The sequence below is a fragment of the Pan troglodytes genome, chromosome 8 (genome assembly GCF_028858775.2).
Source record: "Pan troglodytes isolate AG18354 chromosome 8, NHGRI_mPanTro3-v2.0_pri, whole genome shotgun sequence".
Lineage (NCBI taxonomy): Eukaryota > Metazoa > Chordata > Mammalia > Primates > Hominidae > Pan > Pan troglodytes.
The window spans coordinates 81,516,578-81,540,857 of NC_072406.2; the positions used below are offsets into that span (position 1 = coordinate 81,516,578).

General features: G+C 49.2%; 1 protein-coding gene across 12 annotated transcripts in view; it reads left to right on the forward strand.

Moving 5' to 3' along the window:
* Window positions 1-24,280, forward strand: part of HK1 (hexokinase 1) — a 133,741-nt gene that overhangs the window by 37,377 nt on the left and 72,084 nt on the right. Inside the window, exon 1 of one of the 12 annotated variants that reach the window (XM_016918467.2) lies at window positions 10,221-10,295. The exons of 9 other annotated variants lie outside the window; for them this stretch is intronic. In XM_016918467.2, coding sequence (XP_016773956.1) covers window positions 10,236-10,295 — 60 coding nt within the window. In that variant the 5' untranslated portion in view covers window positions 10,221-10,235. Of the gene's footprint in view, window positions 1-10,220; window positions 10,296-13,072; window positions 13,292-24,280 lie in introns of those variants that run through there. 2 more of the 12 variants (XM_009458600.4, XM_063780715.1) reach the window with 2 other exon arrangements.

The following is a 24,280-nucleotide window of genomic DNA, read 5'->3' on the forward strand; positions in this document are numbered from 1 at the left end:
ACGCACTGTAATCCCAGCTACTCGGGAGGCTGAGGGAGGAGAATTGTTTGAACCCGGGAGGCAGAGTTTGCAGTGAGCCGAGATGATGCCACTGCACTCCAGCCTGGGCGACAGAGTGAGACTCTGTCTCAAAAAAAAAAAAAAAAAAAAAAAAAAAAAAAAGAAAAAAAAAAAAGAAAAAGAAAAAAAGAAGAAGAAAATGACTGAGGTGAGTCTCAATCAATTTAGAGTTAATTTTGCCAAGGATGAGAATATGCCCAGAAAAAAGAGACATAAGCCACAGTAGGATCTATGACCCACACTTTTTCCAAAGAGGGTTTGAGGACTTCAATATTTAAAGAGGAAAGGGTGGGGCTGGGCGCGGTGGCTCACGCCTGTAATCCCAGCACTTTGGGAGGCCAAGGTGGGCGGATCATGAGGTCAGGAGATTGAGACCATCCTGGCTAACAGTGAAACCCCGTCTCTACTAAAAATACAAAAAAAATTAGCCACGCATGGTGGCGGGCACCTGTAGTCCCAGCTACTCAGGAGGCTGAGGCAGGAGAATGACGTGAACCCGGGAGGCGGAGCTTGCAGTGAGCTGAGATCGCACCAGTGCACTGCAGCCCGGGCGACAGAGCGAAACTCTGTCTCAAAAAATAAATAAATAAATAAAATAAAAAAATAAATAAAATAAAAAATAAAGAGGAAAGGGTGAGCAGTGTAGGAAAGAGGAAAGGGAAAAAAGGGAAGGGTAGATAAAAGAGGCAAGGGGTTGCATTCTTTTGAGACTTTGATTAGCTTAGTGTTCCCTGAACCCACAGTTCACATGTGAAATGAGGAGAGTGGAGGAACAGTCAGCTATGCATTCATACTCAGTGAATGTGCATTTTTACATAAGTAAAGTAAGCATAGAATAAAGGAAGCAGTCAAATATGCGTTTGGCGCAGGTGAGGGAAGGGATAACTTCTAGTCCAGTCCTTGTCCTGTACCTGTGATGGTAAGCTGTCAGTGTACATTGTTTGGGTGAAATTCAACAGAATTCTGTTTTAGGGTAAAGGAATTTCCTCATGAGCAAATTGTGAGGGAAGCCCCCTGGGAAGATATGTGGCCTACCTTTGCAGCTACCTATGTAGGGACAAAATGGGAAGTGTTTTGGGTGACACAATTCCCAAGCTAAACACTTCCCTTTGGCATAGGGAGTTTGTTGGATTTTTGGGTTGTTCACCACATTTCCAGTGACTAGGAAAGTGCAAAGCAGATTAGGTGTTTCACAAATATGTGTTGGGTGAATAAATGACAAGGAGGGGAATTGAGAAGAGTAAGTTTAAGGAGAAGAACATGACTGCGTTGGAAGATACTGAGTTTCGGGTGCCCGTGGGACATATAAGACTTGATTCTCATAGGCAGCTGGAAATATAATCACGAACTTGGGAGGGAGATGTGGCTGAAGCCCTTGACAACAGTGATTCTTTGGGAAGGGCACAGCAAGACAGACCTACAGAAAACAGCGAGAGAGGAGACATACTCAGCCCACTCAGTGGAATCAACCCAAGCCAGAAGTCTCCACCCCCACCCCCCAGGGGAGGGCAACTTCTTCCATAACCCACTTACAGCCCCTCTGGCCTTGCAGATCTGCCTCTCTGTTTGGTTTGAGGATTCCCCTTATAAAGGAACTCTGCAGGGCCCAGATCCACTTGCCACGCTTTAGGAATCTAACCAAGCCATGACTCAGTCTCCTCGGTGCAGGTTCTTGGACCCCTTCACTGGACCTGAGTGAAATAAGAGAAATAAGGACAATATAGTAAAATAAATATTGCATTTTGTCGGAATGACAAGGTGGGCTGGAGACACACTGCCTTGGCTTGGATCCCAGCTTTTCCATTCAGTTGCTGTGTGACCTTGAGAAAGTCACTTAATCGCCCCGTGATTCAGTTTCCTCCTCTATAAAATGGGGATATTACAAGTATCCACCTCGTTGTGTTGTTTTAAGGATCAATCAGTCAATAAATAAGTAAATAATTTAGAACAATGGTGTATAGTAAGTTCTACCTAAGTGCTAGCTATTAATATAAAGCCAAATGTATTTAGCTTACAAAGCAACCATTATTTTTACTTCTCTGTTTTAAAATATATTTTCTTTTCTTTTTTTTTGAGATGGAGTCTCACTCTGTCAGCCAGGCTGGAGTGTGGTGGCACGATCTCGGCTCATGGCAACCTCTGCCTCCCCGGTTCAAGCGATTCTCCTGCCCCAGCCTCTGGAGTAGCAGGGATTATAGGTGCACACCACACGCCCAGCTAATTTTTTGTATTTTTAATAGAGACGGGGTTTCATCATGATTGCCAAGCTGGTTTTGAACTCCTGACCTCAAGTGATCGACCCACCTCAGCCTCCCAAAGTGCTAGGATTACAGGTGTGAGCCACCATGCCCAGCCTAAAATATATTTTCTTTTAGGAAAGCGGTCCCCAACCTTTATGGCACTAGGCACTGGTTTCGGGCAAGACAATTTTTCCACAGACCCGTGTGTGTGTGGGGATGGTTTCAGGGTGAAACTGTTCCACCTCAGATCATTATGCAGCAGGACAAGCCGCAGACAAAACTCCTCAGACACCGAGTTAAAGAAGGAAGCGGTTTATTCGGCCAGGAGCATCGGCAAGACTCCTGTCTCAAGAGCCGAGCTCCCCGAGTGAACAATTCCTGTCCTTTTTAAGGGCTCACAACTCTAAGGGGGTCCTTGGGAGAGGGTCGTGATTGATTGAGCAAGCAGGGGTATGTGACTGGGGGCTGCATGCACTGGTAATCAGAACGAAACAGAACAGGACAGGGATTTTTATAATGCCTTTCCATACAATGCCTGGAATCTATAGATAACATAACCGGTTAGGTCAGGGGTCGATCTTTAACTACCAGGCTTAGGTCAGGCAGGGCCAGGCCTGGTTTCGGGTCTGGTTCCTTGGTTTCAGGTCTGGTTCCTGGGCGCCGGGCTACCTGCCTTTAGTTTTGCTTCTCTTTCTTTTTCTGAGTATAAAACAATATGAGAGGGTCTGTCTCTCTTCTCTCAATTAGGCACTAGATTCTCATAAAAAGTGCACAATCCAGATCCTTTGGATGCGCAGTTCACAATAGGGTTTGTACTCCTACAAGAATCTAATTGCACTGCTGATCTGACAGGAGACAGAGCTGAGGCGGTAATGCTCGCTCACCTGCTGCTCACCTCCTGCTGTGAAGCTCAGTCCCTAACAGGCCACAGACCAGTTGGGGACCCTACTTTAGGAAATTATGATTATAGGATATGAAAATCATACACCTAAAAAAGATCCTGGTCTGGCATGGTGGCTCATGACTGCTAATTCCAGCACTTTGGAAGGCCAAGTCAGGAGGATTGCTTGAGCCCAGGAGTTCGAGATTGCAGTGAGCTATGATCATACCACTGCACTTTAGCCTAGGTGACAGCAAGACTTTGTCTCTTTTCTTTCTTTTTTTTTTTTTTTTTTGAGACAGAGTCTCGCTCTGTCACCCAGGCTGAAGTGCAATGGCATGATCTCGGCTCACTGCAAGCTCCGCCTCCTGGGTTCACCTCATTCTCCTGCCTCAGCCTCCCCAGTAGCTGGAACTACAGGCACCCGCCACCACGCCTGGCTAATTTTTTGTATTTTTAGTGGAGATGGGGTTTCACCGTGCTAGCCAGGATGGTCTCGATCTCCTGACCTTGTGATCCGCCTGCCTCGGCCTCCCAAAGTGCTGGGATTACAGGTGTGAGCCACCGCGCCTGGCAAGACTTTGTCTCATTAAAAAAAAAAAAAAAAAAAAGCCGGGCACGGTGGCTCACGCCTGTAATCCCAGCGCTTTGGGAGGCTGAGGTGGGCAGATCATGAGGTCAGGAGATCGAGACCATCCTGGCTAGCACGGTGAAACCCCATCTCTACTAAAAATACAAAAAATTAGCCGGGCGTGGTGGTGTGCACCTGTAGTCCCAGCTCCTCGGGAGGCTGAGGCAGGAGAATCACCTGAACCCGGGAGGCGGAAGTTGCAGTGAGTTCAGATTGCACCACTTGGCCAGGCGAGGTGGCTCACTCCTGTAATCCTAGCACTTTGGGAGGCCGAGGTAGGCAGATCACCTGAGGTCAGGAGTTCGAGACCAGCCTGACCAACATGGTGAAACCCTGTCTCTACTAAAAATACAAAAAAAATTAGCCGGGTGTTGTGGCGCATGCCTGTAATCCCAGCTACTTGGGAGGCTGAGGCAGGAGAATTGCTTGAACCCGGGAGGCGGAGGTTGCAGTGAGCCGGGATCACGCCACTGCACTCCAGCCTAGGCAACAAGAGCGAAACTCCATCTCAAAAAAAAAAAAAAAAAAAAAAAAAAAAAAAGAGCTTGTACCACTGAACTCCAGCCTGGGTGACAGAGTGAAACTCCATCTAAAAAAAAAAAAAAAAAATCTGGCCAGGCATGGTGGCTCATGCCTGTAATCCCAGTACTTTGGGAGGCCAAGGCAGGCAGATCACTTGAGGTCAGGAATTCGAGACCAGGCTGGCCAACATGGCAAAACTCCCTCTCTATTAAAAACACAAAAATTAGCCGGGTGTGGTGGTGGATGCCTCTAATCCCAGCTGCTTGGGAGACTGAGGCATGAGAATCGCCTGAACCCATCAGGCAGAGGTTACAGTGAGCCGAGATCGTGCCACTGAACTGCAAGCCGGGTGACAGAGCCAGACTTTGTGTCAAAAAAAAAAAAAAAAAAAAATCCTTTCTAAGCCATATAAAAACTCAGAATCTAATTTTTGTTTATATGTTTAACTTGCTGACCCATGTCATCTTAGAGCCTAGGAACCCTGCCTAGGTGTTGACATGGACTCTGTGTGAGCATTTTCCAGTATATCTTGGTGCTGTTGATAAAGAGTCAGTCTGTAAAATATTTGAAAAGATTATTCTGAGCCAAATATGAGCAGCCAGTAGCCCATGACACAGCCCTCAGGAGATCCTGAGAACATGTACTCCAAGCAGTCAAACTACAAGTTTATACATTTCAGGAAGACAATAAAATATCAGTCAATACATGTAAGAGGTACATTGGTTGGCTGGGCCTGGTGGCTCATGCCTGTAATCTCAGCACTTTGGGAGGCTGTGGCAGGCGGATCACCTGAGGTCAGGAGTTCGAGACCAGCCTGGCCAAAATGGTGAAACCCTGTCTCTACTAAAAATACAAAATTTAGCCGGGCATAGTGGCAGGCACCTGTAATCCCAGCTACTCAGGGGGCTGAGGCAGGAGAATCACTTGAACCTGGGAGGCGGAGGTTGCAGTGAGCTGAGACTGCACCACTGCACTTCAGCCTGGGCAACAGAGTGAGACTCCGTCTCAAAAAAAAAAAAAAAAAAGTGATAAGGGGTTGTGGAGACCAAGGTTTTATACAGATGAAGCCTCCAGATAGCAGGCTTCAGAGAAAAGATTGTAAATGTTTCTTATTAGACTTAGAGAGTCTGTTCTATTCTATCAGTCTGTTGATGTTAATGCTGGTCGGATGGGACTGAATTCCAAAAGGGATGAAGGTATAATGAAGTATGTCTGACACCCCCATTCCATCATGGCCTGAGCTAGTTTTTCAGGTTAACTTTTGAATGCCCTGGCTGAGAGGAGAGGTTGAGTCAGATGATGAGGAGGATGGTGGGTTAGAATTTTATTTGTGGTTTACAATGCTAACTCGAAGGAAAGGATTGAGGACTTTTTCCTGGCCTTGTGAAGGTGGTTGTGTGTGGGTGCTGGGAGAACTATCCCAGGAAACTCAGGGTAACTGGCAAGGTGATTTGAGATTGCTCTGGTCCAAAAGATAACGATTTCATTTGGGGAAACCATTTCCTTTGGAGAGCTGGCTGAGATAAGGAGCTAGTCTGAAGCCTGGGAAGGCCGCAACAATCTGGTCAACCCTTCCTCCTCCAGGATACAATTCTTTTTTTTTTTTTGAGATGGAGTCTTCCTCTATTGCCCAGGCTGGAGTGTAGTGGCACAGTCTTGGCTCACTGCAACCTCCACCTCCCCGGTTCAAGCAGTTTTCCTGCCTCAGCCTCCCGAGTAGCTGGGACTATAGGTGCATGCCACCACGTGCAGCTAATTTTTGTGTTTTTAGTAGAGATGGGGTTTCATCATATTGGCCAGGCTGGTCTAGAACTCCTGACCTCATGATCCGCCTGCCTCGGCCTCCCAAAGTGCTGGGATTATAGGCGTGAGCCACCGCGCTCGGCCCAGGCTACAGTTCTTTACGCCTGTGACTTTTGTCAGGCTCAGAGGCAATTTAATGAGGATGGGATGTCTAGAAAGGGACAGGGTGGGACTCGGATTTCCTTGGCTCTTCTGAGGAACTTTTACCTTCAAAGGGGAGTAGAAGCCACTGCAGGGTGGAAGGAAAACTTCCGCTTCCCCCTCTGTGAATTTGCTGAAAAGTCAACAGACAAAAGACGATTAAGAGAAAAGGCATACACATTTTCTAATATGCCTACAAGAAAATACAGTGATTACCCTAACCCTTCAAAGGAGTACAGAAGCTTATATAGCCTTTTATTTCTGAGACAGAGGCTCACTCTGTCACCCAGGCTGGAGGGCAGTGGCATGAGCTTGGCTCACTGAAATCTCTGCCTCCCAGGTTCAAGTGATTCTCCTGTCTAAGCCTCCTGAGTAGCTGGGATTACAGGCTTGCGCCACCATGCCCAGCTAATGTTCGTATTTTTAGGAGAGAGACGGAGTTTCACCATGTTGGCCAGCCTGGTCTGGAACTCCTGACCTCAAGTGATCCACCCGCCTCGGCCTCCCAAAGTGCTGGGATTACAGGCGTGAGCCACCATGCCTGGCCATATAGCCTTTTTTTTTTTTTTCTGAAGCTGGTAAGGAGATGGGGAATATGCTAATTCTGTAATTCTGCATGATTTCTCAGGAGAAAGAAGGGATCAGAGAATTGAGATTAACTTGTAAATGGCTCTCTTTGGAAACTGAATAAGCCCGAGAGACAGACAGGCATTTTATCCCTCTAGGGGTGGTGACATTCTTCAGTCTCCTTTTCTGCAATAGAGAATCAGATAACGGGAAGGGGAAGGGAAAAAATTGTTCCCCCAGGGGCATCCTTCTGGTCTTTTGGTCTTTCCCCTTTGGAGGTGGGGCAGTCTTTTCCAGTGTCTGTTGATCTTTTAGGGCCTTTCATTCAAAATACTCTTTACACAAGGGAGCCGTATTTTGGGGTGAATTATGTTGGTTTCCTTCACCTCCTTGGGACAGAAGGTGGGAAATGTGTCCCTGAAAGGTCAGGGCCTCTCTGAGTGGAGATGAACAGGTCAGGGTTGAGTAAGGAGGAGGCTGGCAGGGGCCTTTATGATACTTGAGAGGACTGGGGCTTGGATGGAGCAAGAGAGGCACCGATGGAGCAAGATTCAGGTACAAGACTTAAGTCTTGCATCCTAGGCACGGCTCTTGCCTCATCCTCATCCCAGCCCTAATAATGGGAGGCTTTTTGCCGGTAAATTCCAATTATTAGGAGCTGAAAATGTCAATGCCTTACAGGCGCCAGTCAGCAGTGTCAAGCAGTGGGCTGGGTGGGGCCTGGGCTGGCTGGAGCTCCCCTACCCTGTCTAAAGGGGGCAGTGGCTGCTCAGCTCCAGCATATGCGGGGAAGGCGCTGGCTAAGATAAGGAGCTAGTGCCATGATGATCACGTTGCCACAGGATCAAGTGGGTCCTGTGTGGTGTCACCTTTAGGTGCCTGAAATCTAGATTTTATTTTATTTATTTTATTACTATACATATTTTTTGAGACGGAATTTCGCTTTTGTTGCCCAGACTGGAGGGCAATGGCGCAATCTCGGCTCACCACAACCTCTGCCTCCCGGGTTCAAGCGATTCTCCTGCCTCAGCCTCCCAAGTAGCTGGGATTACAGGCGTACACCACCATGCTGAGTAGCTGGGATTACAGGCATGTGCCACCATGCCTGGCTAATTGTGTATTTTTAGTAGAGACGGGGTTTCTCCATGTTGGTCAGTCTGGTCTCGAACTCCCGACCAGATAATCCGTCTGCCTCAGCCTCCCAAAGTGCTGGAATTACAGGCGTGAGGCACTGGCCTGAAATCTAGATTTTAAAGTGAAATTTCTTAATTTTTTTTTAAGGGCAGGCACAAATTTATAAAACATCAGGTGGGCCAAATAAGATGTTACAGGCCACAGTTTTAGCTTGGCGGTTGCTGGTTTACTGACCCTGTTATAATATTGGAGGTCAGGACTTTGGGCAAATGAAGGAGAAAAGGAGGCAGACTGAGAATGTGATTTTACAACTCCAGCCTCTCCAGGGGCTGGGTGGCCAGTGTCTCCTCAGCAGCCTTCTCCCGCAGGAAGCAGAACTGTCTGCAACGCTGATGGAGTCACAGTTACCTTCACCCCACTGAGCTCAGGATCTGCAGAGCCACTGAGACCCTGGAGCAACTGCCTTCAGCATCCAAGAGAAGCTGCTGAAAGGATTATGGGTCAATTCATTTTAGACATTTCTTCCAGATGTTCCCATGGAAAGTTAGGGTCTAAATCAGTGGTCCTCATTCCTGGCAGCACCTGAGTTTCACCTGGGGAACTTTTAGAAAGTGAAACTTGGACGGCATTCACGTTAGTTCAGTCTCTGGGTGGGGCTTGGACATCAACATTTGTAGAAGCTCCCTAGGTAGCTTTGGTGCAGCCAGGTTGGAAACCACTGATCCAACTAATAGAAATGCTAGGTTGGGATCTCTTCCGAGGCATCTCTTTAGGACAGGCTGTGCATGACAGTCCCATAGTGTCAGGGTTCTAAGATGCTCCAATGGTTTAGGCACTGGTTTTAATTTTCGTTTTTTCGCTCTCTTTGAGACCTTAACAAACTCTATAGGGCTGGGCACAATGGCTCACATCTATAATCCCAGCATTTTTTTCTTTTCTTTCCTTTTCTTTTCTCTTCTCTTCTCTCTTTTCTTTTCTTTCTTTTTTTCTGAGACTGTCTCACTCTGTTGCCCAGGCTGGAGTGCAGTGGCACAATCTTGGCTCACCACAACCTCCACCTCCCAGGTTCAAGCGATTCTCTTGCCTAAGCCTCCCAAGTAGCTGGGACTACAGGCTCTTGCCACTATGCCCAGCTAATTTTTGTATTTTTAGTAGAGACAGGGTTTCACTATGTTGGCCAGGCTGGTCTCGAACTCCTGACCGCGTGATCCTCCCACCTCACCCTCCCAAAGTGTTGGGATTACAGGCGTGAGCCACTGTGCCTGGCCAATTCCAGCAGTTTTAGAGGTCAAGGCAAGAGGATCCCTTGAGTCCAGGAGTTCGAGACCAGCCTGGGCAACATGGCAAGACCTCATTTCAATTTAAGAAAAAAACCAAAACACCCAAGCTCTATAACCTTCATATCCTCATTGACTGATTAAGTGCAGATAATGATATTTGCCCTTCTAACCTCACCAGGCTGTTATCAGGAGAAATGAAGCAATAAATGAGAAATTGCTCTGCAAACTGTCAACGTTATGTAAACATTGTTATTCAGAGTGTGCTCCCAGGTGCGGGAGGTACAGCTGTTATCTGTTGGAGATCACTCCTGAAGTAACATTCCTAGTGCCATGGGTCAGATGGGAATTGGTACAGACATTCCAACTTAGAAGGCAGCCTTTATTGTCTTATAGGCAGGTGCGTTTCCTGGGGTGGCAGCCTGGCACTGGTCCCTCCAACCCCAACTTGTGTAGGAGGTACCACAGTAAATGAGTTGAGAGAGTTCACGGGACTTGAAGGGAAGTGGAGGGCCATCTGGAGGGGGAGGGAACTAAGGACTCCCTGTGGGTTGGGGTCTTCCTGAGGATCCAGGGAGTAACTGTCAAGGAGCCTTAGCAGGGATCTAAGAGCTATGCAAGAGCAAAAAGAGGCAAATTATTAAGGAAATTAGTGAAGTCAGCGCTGGAACAACAGAGAGGGGACACAGCAGTGCCGCATGGGCCCTGGCCTCAGGAAGCTGTCTGATTGGGGCAGATAGGACCAGCCCCCTAGAAGACAGTCACCCATATCAGTTAGGCAGTCATGACTCAGTGTTACTTATCTGAGGCCCAGGTTGCATGAGGGGTTGGGGGTGGGATGGACAGAGCACTGGCTGGGCATCAGGACTAGGCTGGAGTCCTGGCTCAAAACTCTACCACAACCTGACACTGGGCAAGATGGCCCACCTGTGGCATCCCAGGTTCCTGCCCTGTAAAGAGGAGTCTGGGTGTATATCCAGATGGACTGTGAGCACAGCCTGAGTTTGCCCTGTCGAGGTGCTGAGGCCTGGGAGATTGGGGTGAGTAGCTGTGGTCCAGGGAAGGTTGGCAAGCTGGGCCTTAGATGAGAGGGGATGCTTGGTCAGGCAGAGGTGAGTGGAGAAGGCAGGGCAAGGAAGGGAATATGAGCGGCGAACAAATGGAGTGGACGTGGTGGGGGCAGAGGACGGTGGGAAGTGGCCTTGGTGCGGCCAGAGTAGAGGAAGAGATAAGTGGGAAAGAGTGGAGTCGATTACAGAAGGCCTCGGAAACCAGGCAGAGATGTTTAAATTGGCTCTCTCAGGAAGGAGGGGGCCATGAAGGGATTTAGGGAAGGGTCATGACATGATTATGCTGCATTTTAGCAGGATTAATGTGACCTGGTGCTCAGAATGACTTGGATGGCATGAGGCCAGGAGCTGAGGAGGACAGTTAGAAGACTCTTGTAATATTTCTGGCACAGGGAGATGGACTGGGAGTTGGGAGGTGGCAGTAGGTCAGGCCTAGAGACATTTCTCAGGAAATATTGACAGGCCTTGGGGCCTGGTTGCATTCATGGAGTGGGGAGGAATGAGTCACCTTGAGAAGCAGTTTCCCTCTCAAAGGCCAGGGAAGACAAAGCAGAGGCAGCTTTCCTGCCTGCAAACAGGACATTTCAGGGTAACCTGGCTCTTCCAAGCATCAGCTTCTCCCTGGATCCAGCTCAGATAGGAGTTGTAACAACGGGTTGGGCATGGGTGATGGCACCGGCTGGTGGCTGGGTTAAGGGCCATGTTTTTGATTATGCATTAGGCTTATTCAGCCTGCCAAGTGCCAGGCCCTGGGCTTGCGTGGGAGACAGAGCAATTAGCAAAACATAGTCCTCCATCCTCAAGGAGTTTCCAGCCCGGTGAGCTTGGCAGATCTGCAGAACTCAAATGAAATGGCAGTTGAGAACAACCATCTTGTTCTCATTCACTCCATTTTGCTTAATGGCCATGGAGGTAGTTCCAAATGTTTGATGTGTACCAGAAAATCTCTCTCTTCCTGGTTTATAATTATGATCCAGGGCAAATCCAGGTTTTGTTGGGCTTGAAAATTAAATAAATTGGCACTCTCTATGGAAAATAATTCAAATATAAATATACAAATATCACACTGCTAGGCCCTCCCAGGGCCTAGAAGGGTAGGAATGAAAGTGAGAGTCCCTGAAGCTTTAACCGCATTAACTTCTCAGTCAGTTCTATGATACCTGCCATTCCTTAAGTGTGTATTATGTGCACGTATTTTGCGTACAGTATTACACAACAATCAAGGGGAGGTGAGGTGGGCATTAGTGTCTTCATCTTATGGATGAAGACACAGTCTCAGAGGTGATTCGAGATGCCCCTCTGCATAGGCCCTAAGGCAGGGGGTGGGGACTGTGACCTGGACAGGAAGCTGGGGCCTCAGGACTGCATCTAAGCTCCTCCTTTTCTGTGGGTGATGGTGGCTGTCAGGCCCCTGAACCTACGTCATCCCTCCCTCTGATTTGACTGTACTTTTGCTAGGCCTGGTCAAGGGCTAGGGACTCCTAAAGTCAAGAGCTAGGGTAGAGGTTGGGGGTTGGATCTCAGGGCACCATATGGTGCAGACTTGGTTGCAGGAAAGTGACCTATTCAGGCAGAGGGGCTCTATACAACTGGGACCACAGCAAACCCTAGAGGTGAGCACCTGCTTCAAAGACTCACAGATCCAAGCTGTAATCCTAGATCTACAACTTCCTGGCTGTATAAAGTCCAGCAAGACTGAGGCCTCACTGAGCTTCAATTTCCTTACCTGTCCAACCAGAATAGCAACAACTTGTTTGTATATTTGAGCTCATTACATGTCATTTTGTAAGGCACTAAAGCTCCTGGAGGCTTCCGGAACACAGAAATAATTAATCTAAGAATCCTAAAGTTGCTGTCCTGGTAGCACCTCTAGGGATTCCTCCCATCCTACCTAACTTCCTCTGGGAAAGTAGAAAACACGGCACCTGGGAAGGGGCGCTGAACCGTGCCCCAAGTCCCAGTGGGCCTGGATGCCCAAGAGCAAGAGGAGGCCCAGAGGATGGGGACAGGCCACGACCTGTGGCCCAAGTCCCGCCCAGAGGGAGTGCGCCCTGAGGGAGAGCCACCGGAGCTGGTGACTCGGGGGCGGGTGCTCTGGGGTGTCGCTTTGGGTTCAGCAATACAAATCTGCCAGCTGGAGATTAGGCGGGGCAGGCCGGGGAGGGGTGATGCACTGCCGCTGAAGACCCAGGTAGGCCGGTGCGTTCGGCCTGGGCGAGGAAGGCGCGGGACCCGGGTGCGAGGACTGCGTAGCGTCCCGGGCTCCCGCTTCCGCCCGCTTTCCACGCCCACTTCTGCAAGTCCCCTCCGGCACCTCGGCGTCCACCGGACTCCTAGGGGCGAGCCCTCATTTCCGAGGAATGGGACCGCCTTCGTGCCCCCGGGGCTGCCAGTCCCTAGACTAGCCCTAGGGGCTTCTCGTCCCGGCGGAGCCGGGCGGTGCCTCCTGCCTGCGCCTCGCACCTCCCCGCCTGGCACGGCCCACCCGGGCACGGCGCCGCCACGCGTGAAGGCCCGCATCGGCTCCCTACGTGGGGGACGTGCAGGATGATGCGGGGTCGGGGGGGATTTCGCTGCGTCGCCCGCCCCCTTTCCGGCGCGGGAGGGAGCGGCCGCCGCGTCCCCGCTCCCCGGCCGGGACGCCACCGCCGGGCGTTGCAGAGGCGCGCCGCAACCAATGGGCGTGGAGGAGGTGGGCCGGCTGGCGGCTGTCACCCTCCAGGGGACGGGAGCGCGGAGACCGGGAGCGCGCGAGCTGTCGCCGCGCCCCGGGCCGAGGGGGAGGAGCCGGGGGAGGAGGAGGAGGAGGAGCCGCCGAGCAGCCGCCGGAGGACCACAGCTCGCCAGGGCTGCGGAGGACCGACCGTCCCCACGCCTGCCGCCCCGCGACCCCGACCGCCAGCATGATCGCCGCGCAGCTCCTGGCCTATTACTTCACGGAGCTGAAGGATGACCAGGTCAAAAAGGTGAGCCCCCGCCCGCGCCGCCGCTGGTCCTGGCCGCAGCCTTGCGTTCCGGCATCCGCTCGCCGCCTCCGCTGCCTCCATCCTCCGGCGCCCGGCCTTCTCCGGGCCAGCATCGAGTTGGACTGCAGGGCGCAAGGAAAGCCTTCGCCTTCGATTCTACCGGCATTGTCAGTGTCTCTGTGTGTGTGCGTTTTTGGGAGGGGGGCAATCGGGCGGAAGACCCCCGAGACCAGGCTGCCTGCTGCAGTGTCCTTGAAACGGGCCCTGGATGTCAGATAGGCCCCCGGGCTGTGCGGGGAGGTGGCCGGTGGGCCCTTCCGCAGGGCCTGTTCGGGAGGGTCCGAGCGCCGTGGGAGGAGGTGTGATCATGGAGATGCTGGGGAGGTGATCGAGCAGCAGGCGGGGGTGCTGGCTGGAGGCCAGGCCTCCCATATTTGGGGTTCCTGGCGGAGGGTGTCGGGTGCCCCGGAGAAGCTGTCGCCAGACTCTCCCAGTTGTTTGAGCTGCTCGTTAATCTGAGGACGAGGTGACCCGCCCGGCTTCCCGGAACGGGGAGGGGCGGCGAGGCCACCGGAAACTTTGCTCATAGGCCTCGTGTCTGGAGCGGCACGTCTGAATGGAATTTTTTATTCCTCTTAAGCTGTAATTTCTAGCCAGCACAGGAGCTCAAATAAGCGACTCGTCATTTGAGTTGGGTGGACGCCTGTGGCATGCTTGTTCTAGCACTTGGACGCATGCATCCTCCTGTCCTGAGGTGTTGTTGCCTTTGACATCTTAGTGTAAAATACTGTCCGCTGGCAGGTCTTAAAGGTGTATTTGTCTCTTCTGCCAGCTGTGCTACCATATTTTAAAGAAACAGCCTAAGCTGTAGGGAAAGACGCCCGTTTTATCAGTGCCAGGTCTGGTCCAGCCTCCAGGCCCACCTACCCTGAACGTGGTGACGTTATTGCTGGGGTTAGCTGGGATGGACTGGCAAAGTCATCTTGACTTTGGCGTTCAGACAGGTGGAGTTCTACAGGTGAAAGGCAGGAGTGACAGGCCTTGATTTTCTGCCTGGCAAGCCATAGGGTGTTCCATCCTCTTCCTGTGCATCTAAGACGACTCCCTCATCTGGCACCATAGGAAACAGGCCTACTGAGGGCAGCGACCTTATCAAGGTCACCCAGTGAGTTAGAGGCAGAGCCAGTCAGGGGGATCCAGGTCTCCCAGTGCCTCCACCCAGGAACTTCACCAGGGTCCTCCTGGAGGTCAGCTTCCAGGAGGGAGTGGGTACTGAGAGACAAAGCCGCTGGGGACCCTGCCGTGATCTTGGATCCCATGGTGGGTGGGGACCGGGAGTGAGGTAGGTAGGAGATAGGCTTGGGAATGCCATCTGCCATTGCTCTTTATGGCTTTAAGCACTCTGGGGTTGTCAAACCGTGGCACTTGAAACACTTGCTCCTATGGAGCACCCTGGAGCTTCCCTCTGGCCACTGACCTGGGAGCTGTGCGTGCGGGTGTGTGCATTTCATGAGTTTTCTCTAGTGGTGTTGTGCATCACTGATGTTCTTCCCATTGGACCAGGGAGACAGTTCTCCCGGCATGGCAAGAAGTGCCCAGAACAGGCCTCCTGAAGCCAAGAGTTCACTGTCCTCCTGCACGTGGTGTCCTTTATAGCTCAAGACAGTGGGCTGCTGGGCTGAGGGGTGCCCGGGTGACCTTGTAAACCTCCAGTGTCCACACCCACCACCACCCACAACAGACTGCTGGCTGTTGGCTGCCGGTGGCCTCCAGCAGCTGAGCTGGGCTGAGGTTTGGACTCCATTCAGTGGGACATGTTTTCTCAGACATACAGTGTCTAGGGTGGGCCCAGAGCTCTCCACTCCTGTGGGTGGCTCAATTCACATCTATGGATGCACAGTCTATCTCCTAGGCCCCTGTAGGTACCTGAGTGTGTGATTCAGTTGACCCTTCCATCCCTCCTCACTCCGAGTTTGGGATTCTGATGTTCTTCCCTTCTCTTCCCCGAGAACCTTGCTGGAGGAAGGTCTTAAGGCCAAGGTTTCCACCAGATATTATTTGTCAAGGAGATTCTTAAAAACAAGATGTTTGCTTGCATTTCACCACGGACTTCCTATGCTGCTTTCTATAGGGGAGTACGTGGATTCCTGCCAGGGGGTCCACTCATTTTGCATAGTGGACTGTGTGGCACAGCCATCTGTGGGTGTGGTCCTGGTTATGATTGCGCCACCGCACTCCAGCCTGGGCCTTCTAAGGACAGTGACATAGTGGGTACTTGCTCCAGTGACCTACTCAGTTTTGCCCAAGTGTGCAGATGCTGGGGACCACATCTGCTCTTCTGGGGCCCAGGACTTCTTAGAGACCAGCTCTTTCCACGTACCACTCACCATAGGAAAGGCTAGGTGAAGGTGCGGGACCCCCTGTTCTTCCTGTGGGGCTGGACTCTGCCTGCCTCCCAGCGGGGACCTGCTGAGGATGGTTCCCCCCCAGCGTGGGCAGCCATGATGATTCAGCCCTCCAGCTGTAGGCAGCCTCCGGGGCTCTGGAGACAGACCTGGCATCCCTCAGTAACTCTCATCTATCTTCTTGCCCTCAGAGCCAGAGGTAGGAGAAGGGAAGCTGGGGACCATGCTGGGGAAGTTTTTGGGATTGCTTAGAATCCAAACATGATCATGAAAATGGTGTCATTTCTTTCTTCATTGCCTATGAAGCACATCAATAATTCAACTCCATAAAAATATATCCTGGGTTGAAACAGTTCAGGTGTCTGACTTCCCAGCTTGGAACCCCATTATCCAGACGGCATCTGCATAAATTGGTTAATGGGTGCTGTTGAAGAGGGTGTACTGGCATTAGGCTGAGCTAAGCACAAAACACATATATTCCTTTCACTCTTCTAGTGCCTGTAGGAGGAAAGGGAGGCATATGTGTGCTTGAAGGATTCCATTCATCAGAATCCCAGACATCTGCCAGTTCTGCAGCTAGAGGCTGGGTTCTTTGACCTCTAAGTAACTTTAAACACGCATCTCATCTCGCCAGCTTCTTCCACTCGGTTTAGCCATTAGGAGCTTGGAGCAGGGTGAAGGATTGCATAGTGCTCTGTTTGTTTAGAAAGGGAAGATGGGTCCAGGAAGGTCAGAACTTGGCTTCTAAAGAAAGATTAGAGTTCCTTTCCTCCAGGCTTGTCAGAATGGTGAGCAAATGCCAGTGGATTTTCTCTGGGTGAGATCCCCATAACGCTAAGTGATTTCCACTAGTAGGTGATCATGAAAAGGGTGTCATTTCTTTCTTCATTGCCTATGAGGCACATCAATAATTCAACTCCATAAAAATATATCCTGGGTTGAAACAGTTCAGGTGTCTGACTTCCCAGTTTGGAACCCCATTATCCAGACGGCATCTGCATAAATTGGTTAATGGGTGCTGTTGAAGAGAGTGTGATTTGTCCAATGGCCGAACTCAGGAGTCCTTGAGTACTTGACCCAGGAAGACAGGGGAGAGTAGGCTTAGCAATTAAAGGGCTGCCCAAGGTACATTCCTTAGAGCCCATGTGTTCCAGCTGCAAAAGCAAGCATTAAAAATAAATAAATAAATAAAAGGCTGATGCAGTGGCTCACACCTGTAAATCTCAGCACTTTGGGAGGCTGAGGCGGGTGGATCACCTGAGGTCGGGAGTTCGAGACCAGCCTGACCAACATGGAGAAACCCCGTCTCTACTAAAAATACAAAATTAGCTGGATGTGGTGGCGCATGCCTGTAATCCCAGCTACTTGGGAGGCTGAGGCCAGAGAATCACTTGAACCTGGAAGGCAGAGGTTGCGGTGAGCCGAGATCACGCCATTGCACTCCAGCCTAGGCAACGAGAGCGAAACTCCGTCTCAAAAAAAAAAAAAAAAATGCCCATTCATTATTGCTCAGGGGTGAGAGAGGTGATAGTTAGAAAATTGTGAAAAACCTGGCCGGGCACAGTGGCTCATGCCTGTAATCCCAGCACTTTGGGAGGCTGAGGCAGGTGAATCACGAAGTCAGGAGTTCAAGACCAGCCTGACCAATATGGTGAAATCCCGTCTCTACTAAAAATACAAAAATTAGCTGGACGTGGTAGCATGCACCTGAAGTTCCAGCTACTCGGGAGGCTGAGGCAGGAGAATTGCTTGAACCGGGGAGGCGGAGGTTGCATGAGCCAGGATCATGCCACTGCACTCCAGCCTGGGCAATGGAGCGAAACTCTGTCTCAAAAAAAAAAAAAAGAAAATTATGAAAAATCTGTGGGTTCTTGCAGTGGCAAAGAAAAAAAAGAAAAAATTATGAAAAGTCAGCCTGGGCAACAAAATTAAACCTCATCTTAAAAAAATTTTTTTTTTAGCCTGCTTTGGTGGCATGCACACACACCTGTAGTCACAGCTACTCAGGAGGCTGATTGAGCCCAAAAGATTGATCCCAAAACAGTGAGCTGTGATGCTATGATTGTGTTACCGTACTCCAGGCTGGATGATAGAGCGAGACTCTGCCTCAAAAAAAAAAAAAGAAGAAGAAGAAGAAAGAAAATTATGAGAAGTGTCTCATAACCTCTCAATTCTGATGTTGTACAAATATTCAGTGAGAGCTTCTTGGTGAATCTTGACTTTATAATCCCTGCCTCTCCTACCTTAGATACTCCTAGGGTTTCTCCCAAGAGAAGCCCCATCACTTTATCTGGTTGGATAGTTTGGGAATGTCATGAAGGAATAAACTGGCAGGCAGGGTGTCTGTGAGGTGCTTTCACATCTGGCCAAGCTGTGCCATGCTCCCACGCTCCTACTGTTCTCCGGAGAAGACATAGGCAGCTTTCCCCTTACAAGACTGATTTGGCATGACTGGGACTGTCTGTGTGTGTCTGCAGTCAGGGATTCCTGGCAGACAGATTTAGCCACTGGAATCAGCTCTGAGCATGCCTGAGAAGGTCCAGGGAAGACATGGATAAAGACAGGGAGCTGTATACCTCTGCATCCAGGACTCAGTTGTGGTCAGACTGCTGGCACCTGCGTATTGATTTGTTTTTATTTTTTTATAGAGACAGGGTCTCACCATATTGCCCAGGCTGGTCTTGAACTCCTGGGCTCAGGCAGTCCTCCCGCCTTGGCCTCCCTAAGTATGCTTATTGATTTGAAAACCCTGAAGATCAAATCTGATCACAGGAGCTCAATCATTTCTTTAAAAAATGTTTGATTTTTTTATTATGTGCAGAGGACTGTGCTAGGCTGGGGTGACAACTATAAACAAGGCAGAAATGGTCCCAGTTCTCATGGAGCATAAAATATTTGCTGGCCGGGCGTGGTGGCTCATGCCTATAATCCCAGCACTTTGGGAGGCCAAGGCAGGCTGATCATTTGAGGTCAGGAGGTCGAGACCAGCCTGACCAACATGGTGAAACCCCATCTCTACTAAAAATACAAAAAAGGTGCCAGATGTGGTGGCTCATGCCTGTAGTCCCAGCTTCTCGGGAGGCTGAGGCAGAAGAATCACTTGAACCTGGGAGGCGGAGGTTGCAGTGAGCTGCCACTCCAGTCTGGGTGACAGAATGAGACTCCATCTAAACAAAAATAATAATTAAAAAAAAATAAAGTATTTGCTGTGTTATATGTGCAAAGCATATGGGCTATGAGGGCCCACAGCGTGGTGTGGTCATACCTTGGGTGGGAAATCCCTAGGCTAGGAACTGCTTACAGCTAGGCTGCAGATGTTAGCTCCTTAAGTGCTTCAGGAAGCTGCTCCCATCCCCAGTTCTGGGGATGTGTTAGTCTGTTTGGAGTAGCAGGACAGGTGCCCACTGCCTTCTGGCCTAATAAACCTTAACAACGGGATCTTTTGCAACCACTTAATATACACTGGGTTGTGTTCATTGTATTTGATCTTAAAGAAAAATAGGTAAAAATTTTACAGTTTGATAGGTCTTGATTTCTGGAAATAACATTGACTTCTGGTAAACAGTACACATCAGGGATATTATACTTAGAAACTTTGTAAGGTGGAGTCAAAATTAATTGTCACAAAAATGTGTATTTTCTTTTCTTTTTTTTTTTTTTGAGATGGAGTCTTCGCTCTGTCGCCCAGGCTGGAGTGCAGTGGCACGATCTCAGCTCACTGCAAGCTCCGCCTCCTGGGTTCTCGCCATTCTCCTGCCTCAGCCTCCTGAGTAGCTGGGACTACAGGCGCCTGCCACCACTCCCGGCTAATTTTTTGTATTTTTAGGAGAGACGGGGTTTCACCGTATTAGCCAGGATGGTCTCGATCTCCTGATCTTGTGATCTGCCCGCCTCGACCTCCCAAAGTGCTGGGATTACAGGTGTGAGCCACCACGCCCGGCCATGTATTTTCTTATTCTTTTTTTTTGAGATGGAGTTCTGCTCTGTTGCCCAGGCTGGAATGCAGTGATGTGATCTCGGCTCATTGCAACCTCTGTCTCCTGGGTTCAAGCGATTCTCCTGCCTCAGCCTCCTGAGTAGCTGGGATTACAGGCACCAGCCAATGCCCCTGGCCTGCATTTTTTTTTTTTTTTTTTTTTTTTTGAGATGGGGTCTCACTCTGTAGCCTGGGTTGGAGTGCAGTGGTGTGATCTCAGCTCACTGAAACCTCCATCTCGCGGGTTCAAGTGATACTTCTGCCTCAGTGCCCCCCCTGCCCCCCAGTAGCTGGGATTACAGTCGCCTGCCACCATGCCCGGCTAATTTTTGTATTTTTAATAGAGACTGGGTTTCACCATGTTGGCCAGGCTGGTTTCAAACTCCTGACCGCAAGTGATCTGCCCGCCTTGGCTTCCCGAAATGCTGGGATTACAGGTGCCAGCTACTGCCTCTGGACTGCATTTTTTTTTTTTTTTTTTGAGACGGAGTCTTACTCTGTCGCCTGGGTTGTAGTACAGTGGCATGATCTCACCTCCCTGCAACCTCTGCCTGCCAGGTTCAAGCGATTCTTCTGCCTCAGCCTCCCTAGTAGCTGGGATTACAGGTGCCTGCCACTACACCCAGCTAATTTTTTGTATTTTTTGTAGAGACAGGGTTTCACCGTGTTGGCCAGGCTGGTCTTGAATTCCTGACCTCGTGATTCACCCGCCTCGGCCTCCCAAAGTGTTGGGATTACAGACGTGAGCCACCGCGCCTGGCCACTTTTTTTTTTTTAATGGCTTGTCGTCTCTGGGCATCCTGGAACACTTCGTGAGTGTCATGTCGGGTATGAATTATATATATATGTAATTGAGATTACACTATAAATGTTTCTGCACACAACTATACTAACATATGTGTAGGTGTGTGTATGCTTTCATATGCTCTTTCAAAAGCCTCAGCGAGGTTGTCAGTACAGGAAGTATTATTCCCGGGCTTCCCAGCACGGCTCCCTCCCCAGGGCATCCTGCTGCCTGCCTTGTGTGTTGCAGACAGAAGGCAAGCAATTTATTCCCCATTTAGAAACAGAGACTGAAGGCCCATCCAGAGGAGATAAAACATTTTTCTAAGGTCGAAAGAAAATCAGGAATAGGATTCAGAGGGCTCTTCTTGCTTCCTCTGTTTCCTTCTTTTAGGAGAAAAACCTGTCCTTGTTGATTTTAATGTTTTACCTTGGAACCTGTATTTTAATACTGTCCCCTCACAAATCAATACATTTGAGTTAATTTTTTATTATGAAATATTTGAGGCACATAAAAGAAGATTGAGGTTCACATAAACACCTCTGAGTCTGCTACTCAGCTTGAGAAGTTATAGACACAATTACAATTACATTACAGACACAGTTGAAGCCCTTTCTATGCCATCTCTGAGACAGTTTGCTGCTTCTCCCTTCGGAGGTGACCTCTGTCCTGAATTTGGTGTTTATCTTTTCATGCATGTTTTTACGCTTTTATTACATATGCATGTGTCTATAAACAGTATATGGTATTGCTTTATAGATATATGGTTTTGACCTTTTGTAAATGGTGCTATACTGACTATGTGTTTAAGCAATATATGGTATTACTTTGTGTGGTTTTAAACTTTTTTTTTTTTTTTTTGAGATGGAATCTCATTTTGTTGCCCAGGCTGGAGTGCAGTGGCGCGGTCTCAGCTCACAGCAACCTCTGCCTCCTGGGTTCAAGCAATCCTCCTGCCTCAGCCTCCTGAGTAGCTGAGATCATACCTGGCTAATTTTTTTGTATTTTTAGTAGAGACGGGGTTTCACCATGTTGGTCAGGCTGGTCTCAAACTCCTGACCTCAAGTGATCCACCTGCCTAGGCCTCTTTCCAAAGTTCTGGGATTATAGGCCTGAGCCCCCACACCCAGCCAGTTTTAAACTCTTATAAATGGTGCTATACTGTATGTATCCTTCCGCCATTTACTTTCTTTTAGCTCAACATTGTATTTTTGAGATTTTAAAAATGTTGATCTACGTAACTGTTTCATTAAACTGCTCTGGTTTCTTACAGAGTATAAAATCTCCCTAGTTAATTCATCTATTCTGCTTTTGATGGGCATTTGTGTTTCTAATGTTTCAAGTGACAAACAATGCCTTGGTGAACTTTCTCTAGAACAACTCATTCAGCGCATGCACAAGTTTCTCTAGGCTCTAAGCTGTGTACCTAGCGCTGAGATCACCAGGCGGAGAGATGTGTGCGTTTTCCCATATACGAGATTCTGCCAAGTTGCCATCCGTGGTCATGCCAGTTCACACTCCCATCGGAAGTATGTGCAGGTTGCCTTTGTTCCACACCAACCCTTGTTATGGTCAAACCTTTGCAAATTTGTAATAGATGAGTTTTAGTCTGTTTCCTTCCTCAGTTGTTTCCATTCACATCACAGTATTCGAGCTGTGTTTAAAATTAGCCCATTTCCTGAGTTACCTTATCAGAGTCCTTGCTTCAGAGTCCCACGGACTGAAGTTGACAGCTCCATGGACTGCTGCTGCTGAGATATCTGCACTGGGGAGGGATAGTTGATGCAGGGAAAGGCTTAGGATGGCTCTCCATGGCCCCTGGTGCTGTGGGGTGACTCCGTTAAGCTTTTCTGGGAGTTGAAACACATTTGTGAGCTCTCACTTGCACACACTTTCTCTCTTCCTGGGTGGATCCGACCCGGGTAGGGCAGGCTTATCTGTTGCGTAAATGTGCCCAGCTCTGCTCAGAGAAAACTCAAGCCAGCAGCCTCTCAGACTGTCTTCTGTAAAAGGAGAGGGTGGCTGTACCCACGTGGCAGGGAAAACTGAACCGTGAAGTCGGCGGCTCAGCCCTTTGCACACAGAAGCTGAGCTGTCCCTGTGCAAGGCAGAAAATGTCGGCTCATGTTCATCTTGAGTCTATGTCTGATTACAGGCTCCAGACTCGGAGACCTCGAGGGTGCCTTACAGGGAAGGGGGCATTCAGTGCCTACTAGGCGCCCGGCTTTTCTTTTTCTTAGCAGGGGTCTTATTTAATCATTTCTAGTACTCATATGAACCAAAGCCAACATTCATTGTTGTATTCATTGCCATGTACTGTGCTAAAGGCATCGTGAGCCTTTGCTTAGTTCATCCCCACAACGCCCTTGTGAGGTGGGTGTGATTTCAGACGGTGAGGCCCAGATAGTGAACGATAGAGCCAGCATTCAGCCTCATCAAGGCTGATGGCAGAGCTCCTGCTTTTATTATTTTCTCAACTGAGTTATAATTCACCTACCATGAAACGCATCATTGTACAGTGTACAATTCAGTGGTTTCTAATAGATTTACAAGGTTGTCCGAGCACCACCACCATCTAATTCCAGAATATTTTCATCACCCTCCGAAAAAAACTACCCGTTATCAGTCACTTCCCATTTCTTCCTCCACCTAGCTTCTGGCAACCACTATCTACTTTTTTTTTCTTTTTTTTAAATGGATTTGCCTCTTATGGACATTTCATATAAATGGAATAATATAAAATGAGGCCTTTTGTGTCTAGCCTCTTTTACTTAGCATAATGTCTTCAAGGTTCATCCATGTAGTAGCATGTGTTAGCACTTCATTCCTTTTTATTGCTGAATGCTATTCCATTGTATTTATATATTACATTTTGTTTGTCCATTTGTCAGTTGACGGGCATTTGGACTGCTTCCACTCTTTTCGGCTGTTATGAATGATGCTGCTCTGAACATTTGTGTGTGAATTTTTTTGTATAGACATGCTTTCTTTCTTTCTTCTTCTTCTTCTTCTTTTTTTTTTTTTCCAGATGGAGTCTTGCTCTGTCACCAGGCTGGAGTGCAGTGGTGCAATCTTGGCTCACTGCAACCTCTGCCTCCCGGGTTCAAGTGATTCTCCTGCCTCAGCCTCCCAAGTAGCTGGGACTATAGGCGCATGCCACCATGCCCAGCTAATTTTTGTATTTTCAGTAGAGACGGAGTTTCAACATGTTGGCCAGGATGTTCTTGATTTCTTGACCTTGTGATCCACCCACCTTACCCTCCCAAAGTGCTGGGATTACAGGCGTGAGCCACCGCGCCCGGCCAGACATGCTTTCATGTCTCTTGGGTGTATATGTAGGAATGGAATTTCTTGGAAAACCCCTGCTTTTAATCGATTTAAGGAGGAAGGCATCAACTCCATTCAGAAATGAGCAAACGAAGGCCCCCCAGGTGGTGAATTGACTTTCTGATGACCACACAACTCATGAATGACAGGGATAGGAACACTACTGCTGGTCCCCTGATTCAGAAATCCATGTTCTTCCCACCATTACACCCAACTCTCATTGTGCAGTTTAGGGAAACAGATGCAAGGAGGGAAAGACTGGGGTGGGAGAGGGGTGGAATTGGCTTGGGATCCTCCAGGTTCCCTGCCCCCCATCTCCTGCCCCTCCCCAGCACCAGCACGGTGTCTCCTGCCTGTGCCTGCTGCCCCACCCCCAGCCCCATTTGCTTAGTGTTGATGAGCCCCTTCCACTTGGGAAGGAAATGGATCCGATAAGGTCATTAACAGTGAAATGTTAGGGATTTGCCCTGTTTTTCAAATCTCCCTTTTCATTTGTC